Raw genomic sequence first — 21,559 nt, forward strand, 5'->3', positions numbered from 1 at the left:
ATTCATACAGCAATCAAAGGGCTTTACTGTCTGTACCTAGATGCTCATTGTTATTGAATGACTCATATTCTTCATAATTTTTATTTAAAAGTTGCAGTCTAAATCTTAACTTTAACATGATTAACAGTATTATGGTTTTTCTTTATGTTTTGAGTTTTTTTGTAGACATGGGGTCTATTTTGCCCAGGCTGGTCTCAAATTCTTACCTCAAGAGATCTTCCCCCTTTGGCCCTTCAAAGCACTGGGATTACAGGCATAAGCATCCACTATAGGCCAAGGTACTTTGTCTTTAAATAAAAGGTTTATAAGTAAGTCTAAAACTCATATTTTACTAAATTTTACCATATTTTCCTGAAGTGGTAGATTAAAAATACATTTAAATTAATTCATAGATGGCTGGGGAAAAAAGGCATATAAAGAGAACAAGTGACTTGTCCTAAATGACACAATCAATTCTCAATACTTTCTCTTTTCAATGATGCATGCTTATTTTCTACTTGATGAGTTGGATTGTACTTTACAGGAAACCTAAAATAAATCCTTAGGTCAGGAAATGTGACTCTGATTAATTACAAAACATATATTTATGTGTAAAGTGTTCTTAAAGCTGTAATTTACAAATATTCATAATGATTTCCAAGCTTCAGTCTGCCTCTTGATATAGGTCCATTTCATTTATATAATCATAAATAATAATAAGTTAGTATTTATTTTGCTGATTTAAGGTGTTCATCCAAAAGTTCAGCAATGGCTTCTTCATCTGCTGATTGAAGCAGTCTCTGAATTAGCTGATCCAGGCCCTTCCCACCACATAAAAATTCCTGGTAAAAGAGAGAGCTATTATGAAACCTAATGATTAGAAATATAAGCAAAGACTTTAGTGTTTATTTGTTTAATTTCTTTGCAGTCATTATTTAATAACAATAAAGGATTACTAATGTTCTGTAATACAATGAACACAATCGCTAACTTGGGAAGATCCCCACTCTGTAGAAAAATTCAGTTAGCATTTTATTTTAAAATAAATCTTCTGAGATTTGGATTTTCCTAACAACTCCAGAGACAACAAAACAAAGAGATCTAGATGGACTTTTGAAATTGACCACCTCCCTCCCTTTAAAATTCCACTGATTGGCTTTTATGACAACACCATTCTAGGCTCTCAAACCATCTTTAGGAGAACGGGTTTGCTGAATTTTCTCTTATTGTACCCTAAAAAAAAATGCTTTTATTCTTGTCCTGAAAATTCTACCCTTTTCACTCACATTATGTTATTTCCCAAAGGAAAAAGACTGAAAGGTCTCAATTCCACAAGCATTTTGTTCCACAAGCATTTTGTGCGTTAATGCACATACTGCTCCTTGCCAACTCCTCTGGATCTGGCTGAGAGGAAGCCTCCCCCGACCATTCAAGCTCACCCTTCTGCTAATCCTCAAAGTTTAGATTATTTCATCTGTAAGTGGTTTATGATAGTTTTTTATTTTTAAACCGAAAACATGATGATCTAGAAGTCCTGTGTAACTGAAAAATATTTTTGTTATTTAGGGCTGAAGTGTCTTTGAGGTCTGCAATTTGCTTTCAAATGGTTCAAGAGCAACACAGGTTTATAGAGAGACAGACGAAATGGTGGGGGAAAGAGAAGGAAAATGCAGTAAAATATTAACAACTGTTGAATCTAGGTATAGTCTATATTGTGCTGATTGACTAATCTCTTTTTTTTGAGACTGGCTCTTGCTCTGTTGCCCAGGCTGGAGTGTAGTGGTGTGATCTCGGCTCACTGCAACCTCTGCCTCCTGGGCTCAAGCAATCCTCCCACCTTAGCTTCCCGAGTAGCTGGGACTACAGGCACATGCTACACACCCAGCTAATTTTTTTTTTTTTTTTTTTGTATTTTTTGTAGAGATAGGATTTTGCCATGCTGCCCAGGATGGTCTCCTGAGCTCAAGCGATCCTCCCACCTCTGCCTCTCAAAGTGCTGGGATTATAGGTGTGAGCCACTGTGCCCAGCTGACCCAATCTTTAAACATTATGTAAACTTGAAAAAGTTTGAAATAAAAAGTTGAGAAAAAAAATTTTCATGTTTACCACTAAATAACTCCACTGGGTGAAAACTGTTTTCAGTTGACTTCCCTGAAGTCTTGTCTACAGTTCTCTGAAAAATGACTAAATTAATGACTTCAAGAACTTTTCCTGTATAACAGAAATTCTGTGTAGTAAAGTTGTTGGGATTAATGAATTTGTACATTGCCATTTTAGAAATGCTTGAAATTTAGACACTGGCTTAATGAAAATACTTTAATGTTGGCATCTGGAACACAAAACATTTAGTTTTGATATAGTTATGAACTAATCTTATAGTTAAGTCTTTCTTGAATGGTCTTAAAGTTGGACTTTAGGAAGTGTACACACATATCTCTCAAATTAAGGTAAAGGATATATCTTACTATTTCTGTATTCCCCAAAGTACCAGCATATAGTAAAACCTCAAACTCTGAAATTAAACAGAAAGCAAAAACACTATGATATAACTTTAAAATTAAGGTTTATATCACTTTGAGCAAAATATGAAATTGCTTTTAAAATCAGTGTGACTAGGCCAGGAGCAGTGGCTCATGCCTGTAATCCCAGCACTTAGCAAGGCCGACGCGGGCAGATCACCTGAGGTCAGGAGATTGAGACCAGCCTGGCCAACATGGTGAAACCCCGTCTCTACTAAAAATACAAAAATTAGCCAGGCGTGGTGGTGTGTGCCTGTAGTCCCAGCTACTCAGGAGGCTGAGGCTGGAGAATTGCTTGAACCCGGGAGGCGGAGGTTGCAGTGAGCCGAGATCGCGCCGCTGCACTCCAGCCTGCGCAACAGAGCAAGACTCTGTCTCAAAAAAAAAAAAAAAAATGTACCTGGTACTCAAATTATTATAGTATTGCCAAGGTAATCATCTTTGGAATTGATGTAAAAAGGATTATCCCTCTACTGGGAGTCAAACACATTAGATTCAACTGGATTAACCAGAGTGCAGGAGATACAAAGGTCAAAGATGAATGAGTCATAGTTCCTAACTTTCAGAGGCTAACAGTCTAAGTAGAACAGCTAGACAAATACATAAGCATCACAAAACAATATAATACATTAAAAAATGAAGGAGAAGAAAGGAAGGATTGTAAGGAGCCATGAATTTTGAAGAAAGGTGGCATCAGGGAAAGATTCAGGAAGCCAGAAAGTTTTGAATTTGGTTTTACAAAGAGAATAGTATTTTCCCGAATAGAAATGAGCTGGGCATTTCCATCAAAAGAAGGAGTATTAGAGGCTGGGTGTGGTGGCTCACGCCTCTAATCTCAGCACTTTGGGAGGTCAAGGCAGGCGGATCACCCGAGGTCGGGAATTCGAGAACAGCCTGACCAACATGGAGAAACCCCGTTTCTACTAAAAATACAAAATTAGCTGGGCATGGTGGTGCATGCCTGTAATCCCAGCTATTTGGGAGGCTGAGGCAGGAGAATTGCTTGAACCCAGCAGGTGGAGGTTGTAGTGAGCTGAGATCACGCCATTGCACTCCAGCCTGGGCAACAAGAGCAAAACTCTATCTCAAAAAAAAAAAGAATGAGTATTAGGACAGGAAAACTGCTGGGCGCGGTGGCTCAGGCTGTAAACCCAGCACTTTGGGAGGCCAAGGTGGGTGGATCACTTGAGGCCAGGAGTTCGAGACTAGCCTGGCCAACATGGTGAAACTCCTTCTCTACTAAAAACACAGAAAAATTAGCCAGGTATGGTGGTACACACCTGTAATCCCAGCTACTCAGGATGCTGAGGCAGGAGAATCGCTTGAACCCAGGAAGCAGAGGCTGCAGAGATTCTACCACTGCATTCCAGTCTGGGCAACAGAGTGAGAATCTGTCTCAAAAAAAAAAAAAAAACCAAAAAAAAAAAACCAGGAAAACAAAGTACATTTAAATCTCTAAGGCCAGGGGAAATTTCCAATGTAACTGGAATATAGAGCAGGAGATAAGGCTGATGTGAAGAAATCTGCACAAGGACATTGAGAAACAGAACAAAAATGTGAAACAATACATTATATGGTACTCTGTGCTTATTAGCTCGATAAATAAAAGTAAGAAAGTTACCTAACAGAAGAAGTCATAATGAGAATACCAGGTGATCTCACAGAACCCAAGGACAGGAATGTGGAATGTGCAGGGTCACGACTACCACCCGTGGAATGAGACTGAGCCTTGGGAATAAATAAATGTAGGGACTCATATCATCAGGGTTCTTTCTGTCTATTTCTCATTTTTGCTTTTCTCCGTGTATCAATTTCATTCTCTTCTCACTGAAGATGCTTTCTCTTGGTGGCTGAAAATGTGGCTTCTAACCTCTTACATGCTTTATATATTGCAGTTTCAGCCACCAAGAGAGAGAATAATCCTCTCCATCTCTGATTTTAAACTCCTGGGAAGAAACTCACTGGCTAGGACTTATTTGGGTGTCCACTCCAAACAAATCCACTTTTGTCCTGGGTCAGGATCATGATCATGTAAGAATGCAGCAGCTCTGTCAGAAACTGTGGATGTGGTACAAAGGGCAAGTTCTAGAATAAGGGAGGAAAGCTAGGCAAAAAGTTCTAAAAACGCTCACATTCTTTCCTATCTACCCCTTCCATTTGTCCAACAGCTGTTGCCCTGGGCTTAAGATCCTTATCACTTTTCCAGCTTCATCTATGATTTGGTTCCTAAGTTATTCACTCTTGGTTTTTTTGTTTTTTTTTTTTTTTTTTTTTTTTTTTTTTCTGAGACAGAGTCTTGCTCTGTCACCCAGGCTGGAGTGCAGTGGTGCGATCTCGGCTCACTACAAGTTCCGCCTCCCAGGTTCATGCCATTCTCCTGCCTCAACCTCCCCAGTAGCTGGGACTACAGGTGCCCACCACCATGCCCGGCTAATTTTTTTTTTGTATTTTTAGTACAGATGGGGTTTCACCATGTTAGCCAGGATGGTCTCGATCTCCTGACCTCATGATCTGTCCACCTCGGCCTCCCAAAGTGCTGGGATTACAGGCGTGAGCCACCATGCCCAGCCAATTATTCACTCTTACTAGTCTCTTTACTGTCCTTCACACAGATTTTAATGTTTTACTACAGCTACCTTTTTTCATGCTGTTTTCAAACTTTGTTCCTTTCACTACTATGGAATGTCTTCTTCCAGTAGACTAGTTAGTGATTATTAGAGCTTACCAATGTTATTTTCCTTATTACTTCTGAGTCTGGCATGCTAGTTTGGTTAGTGATATATCATTATTTAGGCCAAAGTCAGATATTTTATAACTACAGAAGCCAGTTAGTTACCTTCCCTTTGTTTCACAACCGAATACTATACTATGCACCTATGGTCCCATCTAAAAGATATTACTGGTCATAAGAATGTGGCTGTCTCCAAAAAAATTGTCACCACTACCAGAAAAACAACTGAAAGAACATAGTGTAATTAGAACAATATGGCCAAACACGTTTGGTTAATACTGTGTGTTTCCGGAGGAAAGGGAAATTAGCAAATATTTTCCTCCTTTTCAACATGGCTACTATGTTCCTATGCAAGATAGCCTTATCCTGCTGAGGAGACAGAGGATGTGGCATAAGACATACAGAAATTGACAAACATATTAACCTTGTAAAACTAGGACTTTTTTACAAGGTATATTTCCCTTGTAAAACTAGGACTTTAATTTTGATAATAGAATGGGACAGAGTCAAGTGAAAGAAGCCTTAGGTATCACATGGCACCAAGGAAAAACATCAAAGCTTTCTGTCTGCTGCCTTTTCCACATAGTCCTTTATGGGACCAGTTCACTTTCTCCTTCAGTGGCAACAAAAAAGACATTTTTCTGTGCTTCATCATTAATATATTTATATATTTATGTCAGTGGTCTTTGCTGGATGCGATTTAGATAGGTTAATGTTCGAACAATCTTGACCGAGTCTTTTCTCCAACAGCCTAACTGTAACACCTCAATCTAATGAAGACACATTGTGGTAGGGAGAATTCTAAGATGCCCCCTGGTGTACACACTGTGAATAACTCCCTCTCAGTGCAGACAGGACCTGTGAAAATGATGGAGTATCATTCTAGTGCCTAGGTGACTAAGCAGTTGACTTTGAGTTAATCAAAAGGAACATTATCCAGGTGAGCTTGACCTAAACAGGTGAGCCCTTAAAAAGGCCCGAGTCATTCCTGCAAGAAGAGATTCAAAGTGGGAGAGAGTCTCTGGAGGTAGCCACTGGGAAACAACTTCCAACAGTATTTACACGCTGAAAAGCAGCCTCCAGCTGACTGTCAGCAAGGGAATGGGGGCTTCAGTCCTACAATCGAAGGCAATGGCATTCTGCTGGCAACCACATAAACTTGGAAGAGGACCCCAAGCTCCAGAAGAGTATGGAGCCTGGCCATGCCTTGATTTCAGCCTTGTGAGATCCTGAGAAGATAACTAAGCTCAGTTGTTCCTAGATTTCTGACCTACAGAAATCATGAGATAATACTTTAATCATGGGTACTGCTTTAAGTTGCTATATTTGTGGTAATTTGTTACCTGGCAATAGAAAACCAATACCCATGTATATAAGCAGACTGAATATACGTTCATGCATTGTGATTGCATAACGAAGAATTTGGAATTTAGAAAAGACCATTGTTGGCCGGGCGCGGTGGCTCACGCCTGTAATCCCAGCACTTTGGGAGGCCGAGGCGGGCGGATCACGAGGTCAGGAGATCGAGACCATCCCGGCTAACACGGTGAAACCCCATCTCTACTAAAAATACAAAAAATTAGCCGGGTGTGATAGTGGGCGCCTGTAGTCCCAGCTACTCGGGAGGCTGAGGCAGGAGAATGGCGTGAACCCGGGAGGTGGAGCTTGCAGTGAGCCGAGATCGCGCCACTGCACTCCAGCCTGGGCGACAAAGCAAGACTCCGTCTCAAAAAAAAAAAAAAAAAAAGAAAAGACCATTGTTTCAAAATGGCATAAAGATCATTATTTTTTTAACCAGCAAACTAATAAAAGTGTTTGTAAATTTTAGGGTGGCTTAATGATTTAAATTACTTGGTAATATTTTAGATATACTTGGTAACATCTACATATAGGTTCTAGAATTTGACTGTATTTTCTTCTGAAATCAAAGGTAGGCAAAGCATACTCAGTAGTATTACCTTAATATCACGAACTTCATATGCTATCCTGTGGTCACTGACTCTATCCTGGGTGAAATTATATGTCCGAATTCGCTCTGACTGGGCTCTTGTTCCCACCTGTGCCATAACAAAAAGCAATTTGTATTTTACCTTTATAAATGTCTTCATTACAATGGAAAAAGCACTTGGCAAATGACCATTTCAACAATTTAGATACTTTCTAAAAGTCATATATACAAAATGACAAAGAAAAAGAATGGGCAGAACTTAATGTTTAATACTACAGGTTTGTAGAGCTCAGTTATAGAATAAGAAGGAATGTTTCTTTGATATTTCAAACTCCAAATCCTTAAAATCAAATTAATCATCTTTCCACTCCAATCAGTTCCTCCTCCTGGTTTCTATAAATGACAGTACCATGTATTCTCTTTTATCCAAGTAGAAAATTCTGACATTCTGCAATTTATCAAACATTTTGTGGGTCTGAGTTTACTATGCCAGGCTTTGACAAAGATGCACACGGGGGGAGAGACCATCTTCAATTCATCCCATTCTCCAACTGCCCATTTCCAATTGGTTTCATGGGTCTCTTATTATATCCTGCCCTTTCCATTTCTACTCTCACTCATGGACTCATTACTTTCACCTACAATTCTGCAAAAATCTCCTGATTAATCTCCCATTTTTTTGCTCACATTGTGCTGCCCTGCTTACTCTTCCTACAGTACAGTTTTCTGATAAATTTTCTTTGGTTCCTTCTTGTCTACTGAGCAGACACAACCCAACTCAGCATTCAAGGTACTTTGTAACGTGGCCAATCTTCCCAATGTTATTTCTGAAAATTACATTAATCTCCATAATGCCACTAATAATACTATGTCATTATTATGTGTGTGTCGGTTATCTCTGCTATAAAACATCATCTCAAGGGATGCCCTTCTCTAATACTCTCCTACCATTTCTGCCTTTCCGGCCCCAGCAATTGAAATACATTCTCTTCTTCCCTGAAATCCATTGTACTTGGAATGTTCTTCATGGCACACCACAGTTTGTCTCATGCTACAGTTATTTGCATTCTTCTTAGTCTGCTCATCTCCTCCACCTCCCCAACACCCGATATACACAGAACCCTGTCCCAATTGCTGTCACTTTTTAAAATAAGATATTTCTATAACTTACTGTCTTAAACCCTAAGGCATGCGATATGAAACTAAACTCCTGACCATTAGAAGAATTTTTTGAAATTATGGATTCCTAAGCCCAACCTCAGATATAATGGATCAGAATTATGTATTTTGAGAACATCCCAGATCATCTCTTCTGACAATCAGCCAAGTTTGGAAACCACTGTCCCAAAGCACCATATTAATGGCCAGGACCTCACTCCAGATCAGTTACATCAGAATCTCTGGGGTGGAGCCTGGGCATCTACGAAAGCTTGTTAGGTGATCAGTGGAACCAGGATTGGGAATGTGGCAGAATGCCTTCTGTATAAAAGCCAAGTGTATATCTTGGTTGAAGAAAAAACTTCTAAGCCTTAGAAATCCCTGTTAAAACATTTCAGGTAGGTGGATAAGTTATTCAAGAGGCAGTGACGTCTTTTTTGGCTCATCAATCAGACTACTGAAAAAGACACATGAACAATTTGCATAAAGCCAATCTTGAATACCTATTTTAAAAATTACTTTGTGGGCTGGGTGCAGTGGCTCACACCTGTAATCCCAGCACTTTAGGAGGCTCAGGTGGGCAGATCACATGAGGCCAGGAGTTCGACACCAGCCTGGCCAACATGACAAAAACCCATCTCTGTAAAAAATACAAAAATGAGCCAGGCATGGTGGTGCATGTCTGTAATCCCAGCCACTCAGGAAGCTGAGGCACAAGAATCGCTTGAACCCGGGAGGCAGAGGTTGCAGTGAGCCAAGATCGTGCCACTGCACTCTAGCCTGGGTGACAGAGAGAATCTGTCTCAAAAACAAAACAAAACAAAAAAAACTTTGTGCAACGGCTGGTGCCAAAATGTTAAATGGCAAGTAAATCCAAATGTCTTTTTAAAATTCAAATGTGGCAGAGTTCATAGTGTCTGTGGTTATCACTTATTTGCCAAGAAGTGATGGTGTATACCCAGGGTATATTGTTTGCTTGTTAAAAACAAAAATAAGTTATGGTTTGTAAATGAGCATTCCTATCTGCAAGTGTATACACTGATGATGCGCTACAATCTGGGATTACCACTAATAGTGTTAATATTATTTATCCTGTCACTTTTATTACCTGCAAGTTAGCGTGTATGTAAAGAAAGCTAGAAACGTGAAAGTGTGAAAAAGCTAGGACACATCTAGATGAAAAGTATAACTAATGCTTAGGTTTAGACAATTCATTATCCTAAAAGGCCACAAAATCTTCCAAATTTAAATTACTGTAGCATAGCCAGGTGTAGTGGCATGTGCCTGTAATCCCAGCTACTCAGGAGGCTGAGGCAGGAGAATCGCTTGAACCAGGGAGGTAGAGGCTGCAGTGAGCCAAGATTACGCCACTGCACTCCAGCCTGGTGACAGAGCGAGACTCCGTCATTAAAAAAAAAAAAAAAAAAAAAAGAATTTAAATTATATATTAGGGTTACTTAAAATAATGATATTTATTCATTTTGCTTAGAATTCATCTATTTATCTGTTTGAAAAAGTAACACTATACCATATATATTGTACAAAATTCAAAAAGTATCAAATGGTACATAATGAAAAATAAATTTCCTTTCTACCCCTTGTCCCTAGTCTCCATCAGTAGGATTCACTGTTCCCAGTTTTTTGCAGTGCCATTTGTATTTGATCTCACATGGAGTTATAGTACAAGCATAGGTTTTAATTTTTAGAAATCAAAAACGTTCTTAATTCTCAAAGAATTATTTGTCTTTTAAACCATTTTCTTCTTAAGACAGTAATGATATAAACACAAGAGGGAAACAACTAGGAAATAATTTTTAGTTTATACATCTTTCATTTACTAACTTGCAAACTGGTATGCCCAAGTTTAGCCATAACCCATCAGTTCATTTGTACTGAGTTACTGCTTATTTACAAAGGAGCACATTTCTCTATGCTCTAAAACATTCCCATTTAAGCAAGAACAGACACTGCATTCTCTACAGAAAATGACTTTTCTTTAAACAGTCACTAAATTATTATACCAAGTAAATCTTACCTGCAGTTTTCTAGCACTTTGTTGCTGACGCTTGTCTTTCTCAATAATCTGCTGGTAGAGTCTAGCTCTCAACACACGAAAGGCTATTTCTTTATTTTTTATCTGTGATCTTTCTTGTTGGCATTCTACTACTAGCCCTGAAAAATAACAGGGATCAGAAGGTAAACTATAGCTTCCACCAAATTAAGATAGAACCAAGGAACAGTTAAATGAGACAGGTTAATCAGGAAAAGATCACAAAAGATACAAACATTTTAGGTTTAGCACACTTCAGAAACTAGCTGGGTTATGATTATAGCTGTAGTTGGCTCTTTAGATTCTGATATGTAAATGAGAATTCCATATGAGCACCCAGAAAGCAGCAGCATCCACAGATGATTACCTGTCCTTTCAGTCCCCCAGCTTGGCCTCTTCCTCCTAGCTCATCCGGGCATTTCTGCAGCTCAACAAACAGCAAACTACTGCTACTCCCTATACTGCGCTGCTCCATTCTCTGTCCAACTCAAGAAGAACTTGCCTTTTCCCCTTTCAGTCACAAATATACACAGAGCTGAGGTTTTAAAAATACCTTTATAATGGCTGGGCACAGTGGCTCACACCTGTAATCCGAGGATTTTGGGAAGGCGAGGTGGGTGGATCACAAAGTCAGGAGATCGAGACCATACTGGATAACACAGTGAAACCCCATCTCTAAAAATACAAAAAATTAGCCAGGCGTGGTGGCATGTGCCTGTAGTCCCAGCTACTTGGGAGGCTGAGGCAGGAGAATCGCTTGAACCTGGGAGGCGGAGGTTGCAGTGAGCCGAGATTATGCCTGGCGACAGAGCGAGACTCCGTTAAAAACAAAAACAAAAACAACAACAACAACAACAACAACAAAACTTTATAGAAAAAAGCCAATGAAAAGCCGCTACTCAGAGTCTTTAAAAAGAAGAATTTATAGTGAATGTTTCTGAGTTTTCTGAGTTCTAAATTTCTAAGTTGTTCTGCATAGTCTAAGTTAGCTGGGGTCCAGCTAATCAATACATCTAACCACACACAAGTTTTGGCTGGCCAGCTTCTGCATTTGGGTGGGTTTGGCCCACTGTGTAGTCCAGTTCCTGGCCCAAATCCAGCTCTGAAACGATCAATTCTTGAGGCTGTGTTGTTCTTAACTTTGCAGCTACCACTCTGAGGTCCGTGTCTAATCCTGCTCCTCAGTACATTAGAGGAGAAAGGGATTTTCTTTCTGAATCACAGAAACTAAAAACCAAAAGCCCCATTAGCTTAGCCTATCTGCACCGATACAGCGGTAAATATTTTGCTGGAGATGTAAAGAATTTCTATAAAGTTCTATTCTCTGAACTATGTTTTCTCCCTGTCTAAATAAGCTACAGTCACTACCTGCTAATACTTTTAGTAGGGCACTGAGGTTTCACCTCTACTAGTTTAATCACTTCCTGACTGCTTTACTGCAGCCATCTGGTTGGACTGGGGGCACTGGCTGGCCCCCATCTTCCAGGTATTTGTCTGGAGTTTCCTTGACTCTCGTATCCTTTTTGTACTACCCAAAAGAATATGAACATTTCCATTTTAAGACGGCCAGGCTTTCATGAGCTCTCCTCCACATTCCTCTTCTTGTCAGCTGATCTGTACTGATTTTTGCCTAAGCACCTGTATTATTCCTATCTACTCACTCAGGTTAGAACTTTTAGATCAAAACTATTACTTTCCATCTCAGTAATTCCTAAGGGAATCACTTTATTATGTATTTTATTATAAAGTACTTTCTATAGAGGAGTATTTAATAATGAGTACTCCCTTAAGAATAGAAGATGTAGAGGGAGGGAAGGTGTATTGAATAATAGAAGGGGGCTGGGCACGATGGCTCACACCGGCAATCCCAGCACTTTGGGAGGCAAAAGCGGGTGGATTATTTGAGGCCAGAAGTTCTGAGACCAGCCTGGGCAACACAGCAAGATTTCGTCTCTACTAAAAATACAAAAACTAGCCAGCGTGGTAGCTGCACCTATAGTCCCAGCTACTCAGGGGGCTGAGGTAGGAGGATGGCTTGAGCCAAGAGTTCGAGGTTACAGTCAGTGAGCTATGATCATGCCACTGCACTCTAGCCTGGACAACAGAGCAAGACCCAGTCTCAAAAGAAAGAAAGAAAAACAAAGAATTACAGAGGCCATCTTTTACTCACCAACTGGTAATAAACTAAAAAGCCCACTTTAATGCACAAAATATTCATTTGTCTTCATCCTTATCTTGGGATAAATTTTCCCAAGAAAGGTAATATTCCCCTGTATAAACATTTAACCATACCCCTATGAATAACTCTTCCAATGGTGGAAAATGAAATTATCTAGAAGCAGTGGTTAGAAAAAAAATACGATTCTTCCATGACATGGAGAAAATAGAAGAATGAGCTATATAGTTCTCACTTTGAATTCTAGCAGGGACGGTTCCTAGTCTAAGGTCTTAGTATGGAAGAAAGAATGGGAGAAATGGAAGAAAGGCTGAGTTTTCCTTGAAGCAGATGCTGAAACCATGGCAATCCTCAAAATATGGAAGAAGTAGGCTGAAGAAATCACTTGGTCATAACTGCATGGCTTCATAAGGGTTAGGTCTTGACATGCCTTGCTTGCCTAAAGGGAAGGTTTGAGGGTAGGCCTTCAGGCCTCTTTGAAACCAAAGACTCAGATCTAAGTGGCTAAAAAATAATTGGCCCAAGGTAAGTCTGGTAGCACAATGATAAGTCACTTTCTTTTCCTTTTATTGTTAGTTGACATGTAATAATTGTACATATTTATGGGATATAGAGTGGTATTTCGATACAATGTGGAATGACCAAATCAGGGTAATTAGCACATCCATCACCTCAAAATTTATTTATCATTTATTTGTGTTGTGAACATTCAAAATCTTCTCTTCTAGCTTTCTGAAAATATGCAATAAATAAATCTATATTAACCATATTCATGCTATAGTGCTACAGAACACCAGGACTAATTCCTCCTATCCAGCTGTAATTCTGTATCCTTTACCCAACCTCTCTCTATCCTCCCCTCCCCCTTACCCTTCCTAGTCTCTAATAACCACAGTTCTACTCTCTGTAAGTCACTTTTTGTAAAGTCAGCAATTTATGGCTACATAGGGTGGTTTTACAACTTTAAGTTTTAAAGTATTCTGGTTTGTCAGAGTTTTGATCACCTTTTACCCAATTTTTTACCCATTTTAATTTTTAATTCATCTTAAGCTAATTATTACTGTTCTGGACTATGTATAATATAGAATGATATCCAACAATACAGGGTTTAGGTGAAACACATTAATATCCAACAATTTATGGATTGTTGAAATAAATTATGGCAAGTTACAAAAAGTATAACCTCAGGACGGGCATGGTGGTTCGTGCCTGTAATCCCAGCACTTTGGGAGGCTGAGGTGGGCAGATCACTCTAGGTCAGGAGTTCAAGACCAGCCTGGCCAACATGGTGAAACTACGTCTCTACTAAAAACACAAAAATTAGCCAGGTGTGGTGGTGCACACCCATAGTCCCAGCTACCTGGGAGGCTGATGCAGGAGAATAGCTTGAACACTGGAGGCAGAGGTTGCAGTGAACCAAGGTTCACTGGCCACTGCATGCCAGCCTGAGTGACAGAGCTAGACTCCATCTAAGAAAAAAAAAAAAGTATAACTTCATTTTTGGGGAAAAAATGGCATATTTTTATATGTACAGAAAAGAATTTGAAAGGATGTATACCAAAGATATATGCCAACAATGGTTACTGGGTTATTATTACGGATGTTTTATGTTCTTTTGCTCATGCATATATTCTTTTCTTTTTTTTTTTTGAGACGGAGTTTCACTCTTGTTGCCCAGGCTGGAGTGCAATGGCGTGATCTCAGTTCACTGCAACCTCTGCCTCCCAGGTTCAAGCGATTCTCCTGCCTCAGCCTCCTGAGGAGCTGGGATTACAGGCATGCGCCACCAGACCCAGCTAATTTTGTATTTTTAGTAGAAATGGGGTTTCTCCATGTTGGTCAGGCTGGTCTTGAACTCCCAACCTCAGGTGATCTGTCTGACTTGGGCTCCCAAAGTGCTGGGATTACAGGCGTGAGCCACTGCACCGGGCCTTTTTTTTTTAACAGTTTCCTATGGAATAAAAATCAATAAAGGAAACTTAAGAGAAAGTATGAAATTATCCTATTGTTGGATATTTAGGTTGTTTTAACTTTTCATACAACAAACAATACAAGCAATCATAATCATGTCTGACTTCAAGATGGTTTCCTTTTTTATTTTTTGAGACTGAGTTTTGCTCTTGTTGCCCAGGCTGAAGTGCAATGGCATGATCTCGGCTCACTGCAACCTCTGCTTCCTGGGTTCAACTGATTCTCCTGCCTCAGCCTCCCCAGTAGCTGGGACTACAGGCATACACTACTACGCCCAGCTAATTTTTTTGTATTTTTAGTAGAGACAGGGTTTCACCATTTTGGCCAGGCTAGTCTCAAACTCCTGACCCTCAGGTGATCTGCCTGCCTCAGCCTCCCAAAGTGCTGGGATTACAGGCGTGAGCCACTGCACCTGGCCCCCACCCCCCTTTTTTAAAATCACACTACAACAAGAACAAAGAACAGAAACACAAACTCCATCTGAAATAAAACTAGGTGATATATATAATCCCCAAACATGATCTATTAAAGACAGAAAGTGGATGGAAGAATGGTAAATGACTTAGCAGCTGGAAGGAAGGTGAGACTTAATTCCCTGTAGAGGGAGATGCTGACCAGAAACTGGCCACTTTGCCCTGCTAAGTGCCAGAAAGGCTCAGAAATAGAGACACCAGGTATTTCAGAAGTCAGGCTTGAGGAGCTAGGGCTAAATACAGAAAGCCTATAATAACAAATAGATCCTCAAGTCTCCTTCCTCAATCTGCAGAAGGCAGGAGGTATATTTCTGGATAATTAAATCAGGAAAATTCCAGACCTGGGACTAGTTATAAGGGAGGGCAAGTGTGGAGTATGGGCGGGAAGACAAGAGGATTAAGTAAACGACTGCTATTGAACGGTGAGACCTTGACCTTACTCTCAGCTGTATCCTGGAAGATCCTTCTCAGGAGAAAACAAACTCACAAGAGAAAAGGTCTACAGATATAGACATCTGGGGGTCCCTAATAAAAAAGCTGATTAATCCTCTAACTGCTCTACAGTGGAACTCACTAATGGGTATGTGGATACGTGCACTCAGAGCTTCAGAACCTGGCTCTTAAATATGTACAGACAGCCAAGAATTCCTAGAAATTTCCAACATGAAAGTAAGAATGGGCTGAGTGTAGTGGTTCATGTCTGTTATCCCAACACTTTGGGATGCTGAGGCAGGCAGATCACTTGAGCCGAGGAGTTGGAGACCAGCTTGGGCAATGTGGAGAAACCTGGTGTCTACCAAAAAAAAAAAAAAAAAAAAAAGCAAAAATTAGCCAGGCACGGTGGCAAGCGCCTGTAGTTCCAGCTACCAGGAAGCTGGGGCGGGGGAGTGGTGCTGAGGTGGGAGGGTCACCTGAGCCTGGGAAAGTCACAGCTGCAGTGAGCTGTGATCACACCACTGTACTCCAGCCTGGGCAACAGGCCAAGGCCTTGTCTCAAAAAGAAAAAAAAGAAAAGTAAAGCAAGAATGAAACAAAAATAAACTCAGAAGAAACAGAGACACTGCAGAAAGCAGAAGAGAACTTCAGGGAAACTAAAATTAATATCCTTCAGTAATAAAAAAAGAAGTATCAACAAAATAAGAAAAGGATGCTATGAGAAAACAATTCTGAGAACAAGGAAGAGCTCTCAAAAGTTAAAAAAATAATTTTTTTACAATCAGAAAAAAGGGTAGGAAAAAGAACTAAAAAACAAAGTGACAGACAATATGAGGAAAAAACAAATTCAAGAGGTCTAACATCTAACTAATAGAAATCCCAGGAAGAATAAATAAAATGTTATGCAAGAAAGTATTGAAGAAAGTATTTCAGAGCTGAAAGGCATGAGTCTCTAAACTGAAAGCAACAAATACAAGGAATGAAAAAGACTTTCAATGTTCTAAGGGGAAATTATTTCCATGAAATGATCGATGAAGTGTGAAGTTAGAATAAAGCTATTTTCAGATCTACAAAGCCTTGAAATATTTACATGTCACAAATCTTTTCTCAGGAAGCCACTTAAAGATGAGCTTTGTTAAAATGACAGAGTAACAAAGAGAAAAGATGATATAGAACACAAGAAACGGGAGGATCCAACACAGAACAGAGATGAAAGGAACTCCCCAACTGCTGATGACCAGGACAACCCCTGTGCAATGTCCTGGGGAGCAGCTGGTCCACACTGAAGCAAGATGATGGAGTGCTCTGTCATGGAGTCTCCAGAGAGCACTGGAGTGACTTCATTTTACACAACTTTTGGAAGATGTAAGCAGACTCAGAGTCAAAGAAAAGTAGGCAAATGAAAAATCAATGAGGTAATTATTAACTCTAGGAAATGAAATCACAGGACTGTATACTAATGGGCTCAGCGTCAAACACTATCTGTTCATTATATGAACACAGTGAAAATTAATTTTGCCAAAAGATAAATATTTGGAAGAAGAAAAGGTATATAAGAAGGGCAAAATTCTCATCTACCACATTAAGACGTAAATATATAATCTTTATAGTTGGTCAGAAGAGCAGTATTTGCCTATTATTTAGAAATACTGAGGTAATTACCAGAAGAAATAGCTAAAAGAGGTTCATTTGTTTGTTTTTTGCAGCTAGAGAAGTGAGTTAAAAGAATTTAAAGTGGTTGTCTTTAGGAAATGGGAACTGAGAGTAGAGGAAGTAGGAAGAGGGTGGGAACAAGTCCAGAGAGCTGTTGGTTTTTTTGTTATAGGACTTTGCCATTAGACTTTTAAAACCATATACATGAAATGTAAAAATTAATTTAAAAAAATTAAGGAGTTAAATAAAATTTTAATTTGAAAAACGGTAGGAATATTTAAAATCACATTACGGACAGCAAAACTACCTCAGAGTATACCAAAATTACCAATATTCAAAATAAAAGCATTAGTGCTGCAAAGCCTAATGGAGTTAGCTGTCATGCTACAAGGTGACAGAATATCCACGGTGGTGGCCTGTGCAAGGCTGCTTCTGTGTTTCATCTGTATTTAGGCTGGGGCACCTCTGTTTGCTCACTCCCATCCAGCATACCTGGGAAGCTTCCCTGAATAGGTCTGCTCACCGTCTGCATCTTTTCAGAAAGGAATCTTTCCAAACAGAAGGGAAATATGAACACAATAGCCATCCTGATCCACAACCCCAGCGACATTTTTAAAGAGCTGTGCAAGGAACCAGACACTCACATAGGACTATTTCCTTGCAAATGCTGAGTAAGATGGAAAAAGGGTTAAAAGTACAAAGCCAAGGGGCTTGCTTACCTGTGGGGATGTGGACAAGTCTGACGGCACTATCAGTTTTATTAACATGCTGCCCTCCTGGTCCTTTGGCTCGAAATGTATCTATTCGCAAATCCTTGGGATCCAATTTCACATCCACCTAGAACAGAAGGCATGGCATAATTCTACACTCCGTGAATACTTTAATATAAAATCGATTCCAAGATTTTTCAAATAAACTGTATTGTTTTAAGATAAATTATAGCCTTTAGACTAAGAGAAGTAACTTATACCAAAGAAAGAGCAATAAACTCCCCATTCCAATGGGATGCTATTTTTTGTTTGTTTGAGACAGGGTCTCCCTCTGTTGCCTAGGCTGGAGTATAGTGGCACAATCATAGCTCACTGTAACCTCAAACTCCTGGGCTTAAGTGATCATCCTGCCTCAGCCTCCTGCGTAGCTAGGACTACTGGTGCGCACTACCATGCCATGTTAATTTTAAAAATTTCTTGTACAGATGGGGTCTTGCTATTTTGCCCAGGCTGGTCTTGAACTCCTGGCCTCTAGCGATCCTCCCACCTTGGACTTCCTGAATGCTGAGATTACAGACATGAGCCACCACACCTGGCCCTGGGATTCCATTTTTAAGCACTGATTTAGGATGTTATGAGATCACTGAGTTTTCAATCTTTCAAAAGTCTCATCATTCATCATCCCAAAGTTACATGTAAGAAAACCCCCAAAATATATAAAATACACACATATATACTATATATTGTTGATTCTCATTATTGTCAGAATGTCTATTTGCAAATTTGCCTACTCACTAAAATTTATTTGTATCCACAAATCAACACCCCAGGCACTTCCACAGTCATTTGCAGACATGCATAGGGCAGTGAAAAATATGAGTTGCTTCACATTTGCCCATTGCCAGCTGAAGTAGGACAAGGTAACACTCTGCCTTCTTGTGGCAGCTCTCCTGCAGAGATGACCAGAGAATGGAGGTGTAGGGGGCAGAGCAGAGCAGTGCTCTGGTTCTGGGGCCAATTTGGACTGGGTTTGAATCTGAACTCTAGCACCTTTTAGTGGAGCAGCATCAGGCAAGTCACTTGACACTCCTGAGCCTCGTTTTCTCTTTTGTAAAGTATAGAGAATCTACCAGGATGGGTTATTTTTAGAATTTAAGATTATAATCTATGTGAGCTCAGTGTGTGTTTGTGTGTGTGTATGAATTTAGCTAAAATTTTTTTTTTTTTGAGACAGGGTCTCACTCTGTTCCCCAGGCTGGAGTGCAATGGTGCAATCATAGCTCACTGCCACCTTGAACTCTTGGACTTAAGCAATCTTCCTGCCTCAACCTCCTGAGTAGCTGGGACCACAGGTGTGTGCCACCACGCTCAGCTGGATTTAGCTAATATTGAACCATTGTTCCTAACACTGATTTAACAAATACTGAACCATTACTCCCAAGTGGTTCAGAATCTACTAAATTAGTGTTTGCTGCAACTTTACAGAACATAACTACTGGGAATAATGAAAATCAACTTCATACGTGTATGTGTGTGTTTATTAGCGGATTGAAAGGTGGCTCCCAAAAAGATATGTTCATATTCTAATTAAGGGAACCTTATTCGGAAAAAGGTTCTTTGCAGATGTAATTAAGATGAAATTATCCTGGATTATCAGGATAGGCCCTAAATCCAATGACAAGTGTCCTTATAAGAAACAACTAGAGAAGACAGTAAAGGAGAAGACCATGTGAATTTGAAGAGTGTTATCGTTTCAAGCCGAGGAACACCTGGAGTAACCAGAAGCTGGAAGATGCAAGGGAGGATTCTCCCCAGAGCCTTCAGAGAGGCACAACTCTGCTGACACCTTGATTTTGGACTTCTGGCTGCTAGAACTGTGAAATAATAAGTTACTGCTATTTGAAGCCACTAAGTTTGTGGTAATTTGTTACAGCAGCCTTTGGAAACTTATACACAGACACAGACACACACACACACACAAACACACACACACAAATAGTTAACGAATATGTTTTTATTTTGTTTGTTTTTTGTTTTTTTTTTTTGAGACAGAGTCTTGCTTTGTTGCCCAGGCTGGAATGCAGTGGCGTGATCTCAGAATTCACTGCAACCTCTGACTCCCAGGTTCAAGAGTTTGGAAACTTATACACAGACACAGACAGACAGACACACACACACAGACACACGCACACACACACACAGTTAACAAATATTTTTGTTTTGTTTTGTTTTTGTTTTTTTTGGTTTTTTTTTGGAGACAGAGTCTTGCTTTATTGCCCAGGCTGGAGTGCAGTGGCGTGACCTCAGAATTCACTGCAACCTCTGACTCCCAGGTTCAAGAGATTCTCCTGCCTCAGCCTCCCGGGTAGCTGGGATTATAGGTGTGTGCCATCACTACCAGCTACTTTTTGTATTTTTAGTAGAGATGGAGTTTCACCGTGTTGGCCAGGCTGGTCTTGAACTCCTGATCTTGTGATCCATCCACCTTGGCCTCCCAAAGTGCTGGATTACAGGCATGAGCCACTGTGCCCGGCCTACAACAAATATGCTGTTTTTTAGGGGAGAGCTAACATTTTGTTCCACATTCATCATTTATTAGTGTGAATGACAGAAAGCAAATGTGACTTTTCTCTTTGAAAAGTAACTAGTAACTGGGTCAAGGCTGGAATCTAATACACTGTTTAGCTGATTGTTCTTTTGTATGTTTCCTCTCAAGTGACTGCAACACAGTGAAGAAAAAGATTATACAGCTTTTGTTAATATATGTTAGAGTTGGCTGCCTTAAGACATCAATAAATACTGAAGAGATAAGAGTGACTTACCATTTCATGTGGCTATAGTATATTAAGTAGTTATGTAGAAAATGTGTGGATATCATATGTCACATTCTCCCAAATGTTACAGAAATGATCTAATGACTTTTGGGGAACTCTGGATACAGAAATGGTGACTTAGGGCAGATAAAGCATTTTAAATGTCAGTTAAGAGAACATAACCTTGTACTTTTAGAATAGTGAAATGCCACTGAATGAGTTTAATTTTCAAGAATATGAAAACAGGCCTGGCACTGTGGCTCACGCCTGTGATCTCAGCACTTCGGGAGGCCAAGGCAGGCAGATCACTTGAGCTCAGGAGGTTCAAGACCACCTGAGCAACATGGCGAAACCTCGTCGCTACAAAAAATATAAAAATTAGCCGGGCATTGTGGCACACACCTGTAGTCCCAGCTATTCAAAAGGCTGAGGTGGGAGAATCACTTGAGCCTGGGAGGCAGAGGTTGCAGTAAGCCAAGATGGGGCCACTGCACTCTAGCCTGGGTGACAGAGTGAGAATCTGTCTCAAAAAAAAAAAAAAAAAAAAAGAATATGACAATAAAAACAGGGTAAGTGGGAATGGGGTAGAAGAAATAAGGATTGAAGCAAGATAACTCTATGGTTTTGCTTTTTTAACCATGTAAATGTTTAATATATAAAAATATAATTAAGTAAAAGAGAAAAGAAAAATCAAATCCTAAAATGAAATAAAAACAGAAATAAATGAACCAAAATATTTATCATAATAACATAACCACACACAAAAAAAATTATTTCAGATGATCTCTGAGCATAGTGCTCACATTATGCATTCTTTTTTTTTTGAAACAGAGTCTCACTGTGTCGCCCAGACTGGAATACAATGGCATGATCTCAGCTCACTGCAACCTCCGCCTCATGAGCTCAAGCAATTCTCCTGCCTCAGCCTCCTGAGTAGCTGGGA

At 39.8% G+C, this 21,559-nt stretch overlaps 1 protein-coding gene across 8 annotated transcripts in view; it reads right to left on the minus strand.

Annotated features, from left to right (window-relative positions):
* Positions 1–565: 565 nt before the first annotated feature.
* MTRF1 (mitochondrial translation release factor 1) overlaps positions 566–21,559 on the minus strand; it is a 47,038-nt gene continuing 26,044 nt past the window's right edge. For all 8 annotated transcript variants that reach the window (XM_063697282.1, XM_063697283.1, XM_063697284.1 and 5 more), the window contains 4 exons: positions 17,813–17,930; positions 10,371–10,507; positions 7,188–7,286; positions 566–821 (listed from right to left, as the gene is read on the minus strand). In XM_063697282.1, the coding sequence (XP_063553352.1) occupies positions 708–821; positions 7,188–7,286; positions 10,371–10,507; positions 17,813–17,930 (468 nt within the window). In that variant the 3' untranslated portion in view covers positions 566–707. The remainder of the gene's footprint in view (positions 822–7,187; positions 7,287–10,370; positions 10,508–17,812; positions 17,931–21,559) is intronic.

This window comes from Gorilla gorilla, chromosome 14 (assembly GCF_029281585.2).
Source record: "Gorilla gorilla gorilla isolate KB3781 chromosome 14, NHGRI_mGorGor1-v2.1_pri, whole genome shotgun sequence".
Classification (NCBI taxonomy): Eukaryota; Metazoa; Chordata; class Mammalia; order Primates; family Hominidae; genus Gorilla; species Gorilla gorilla.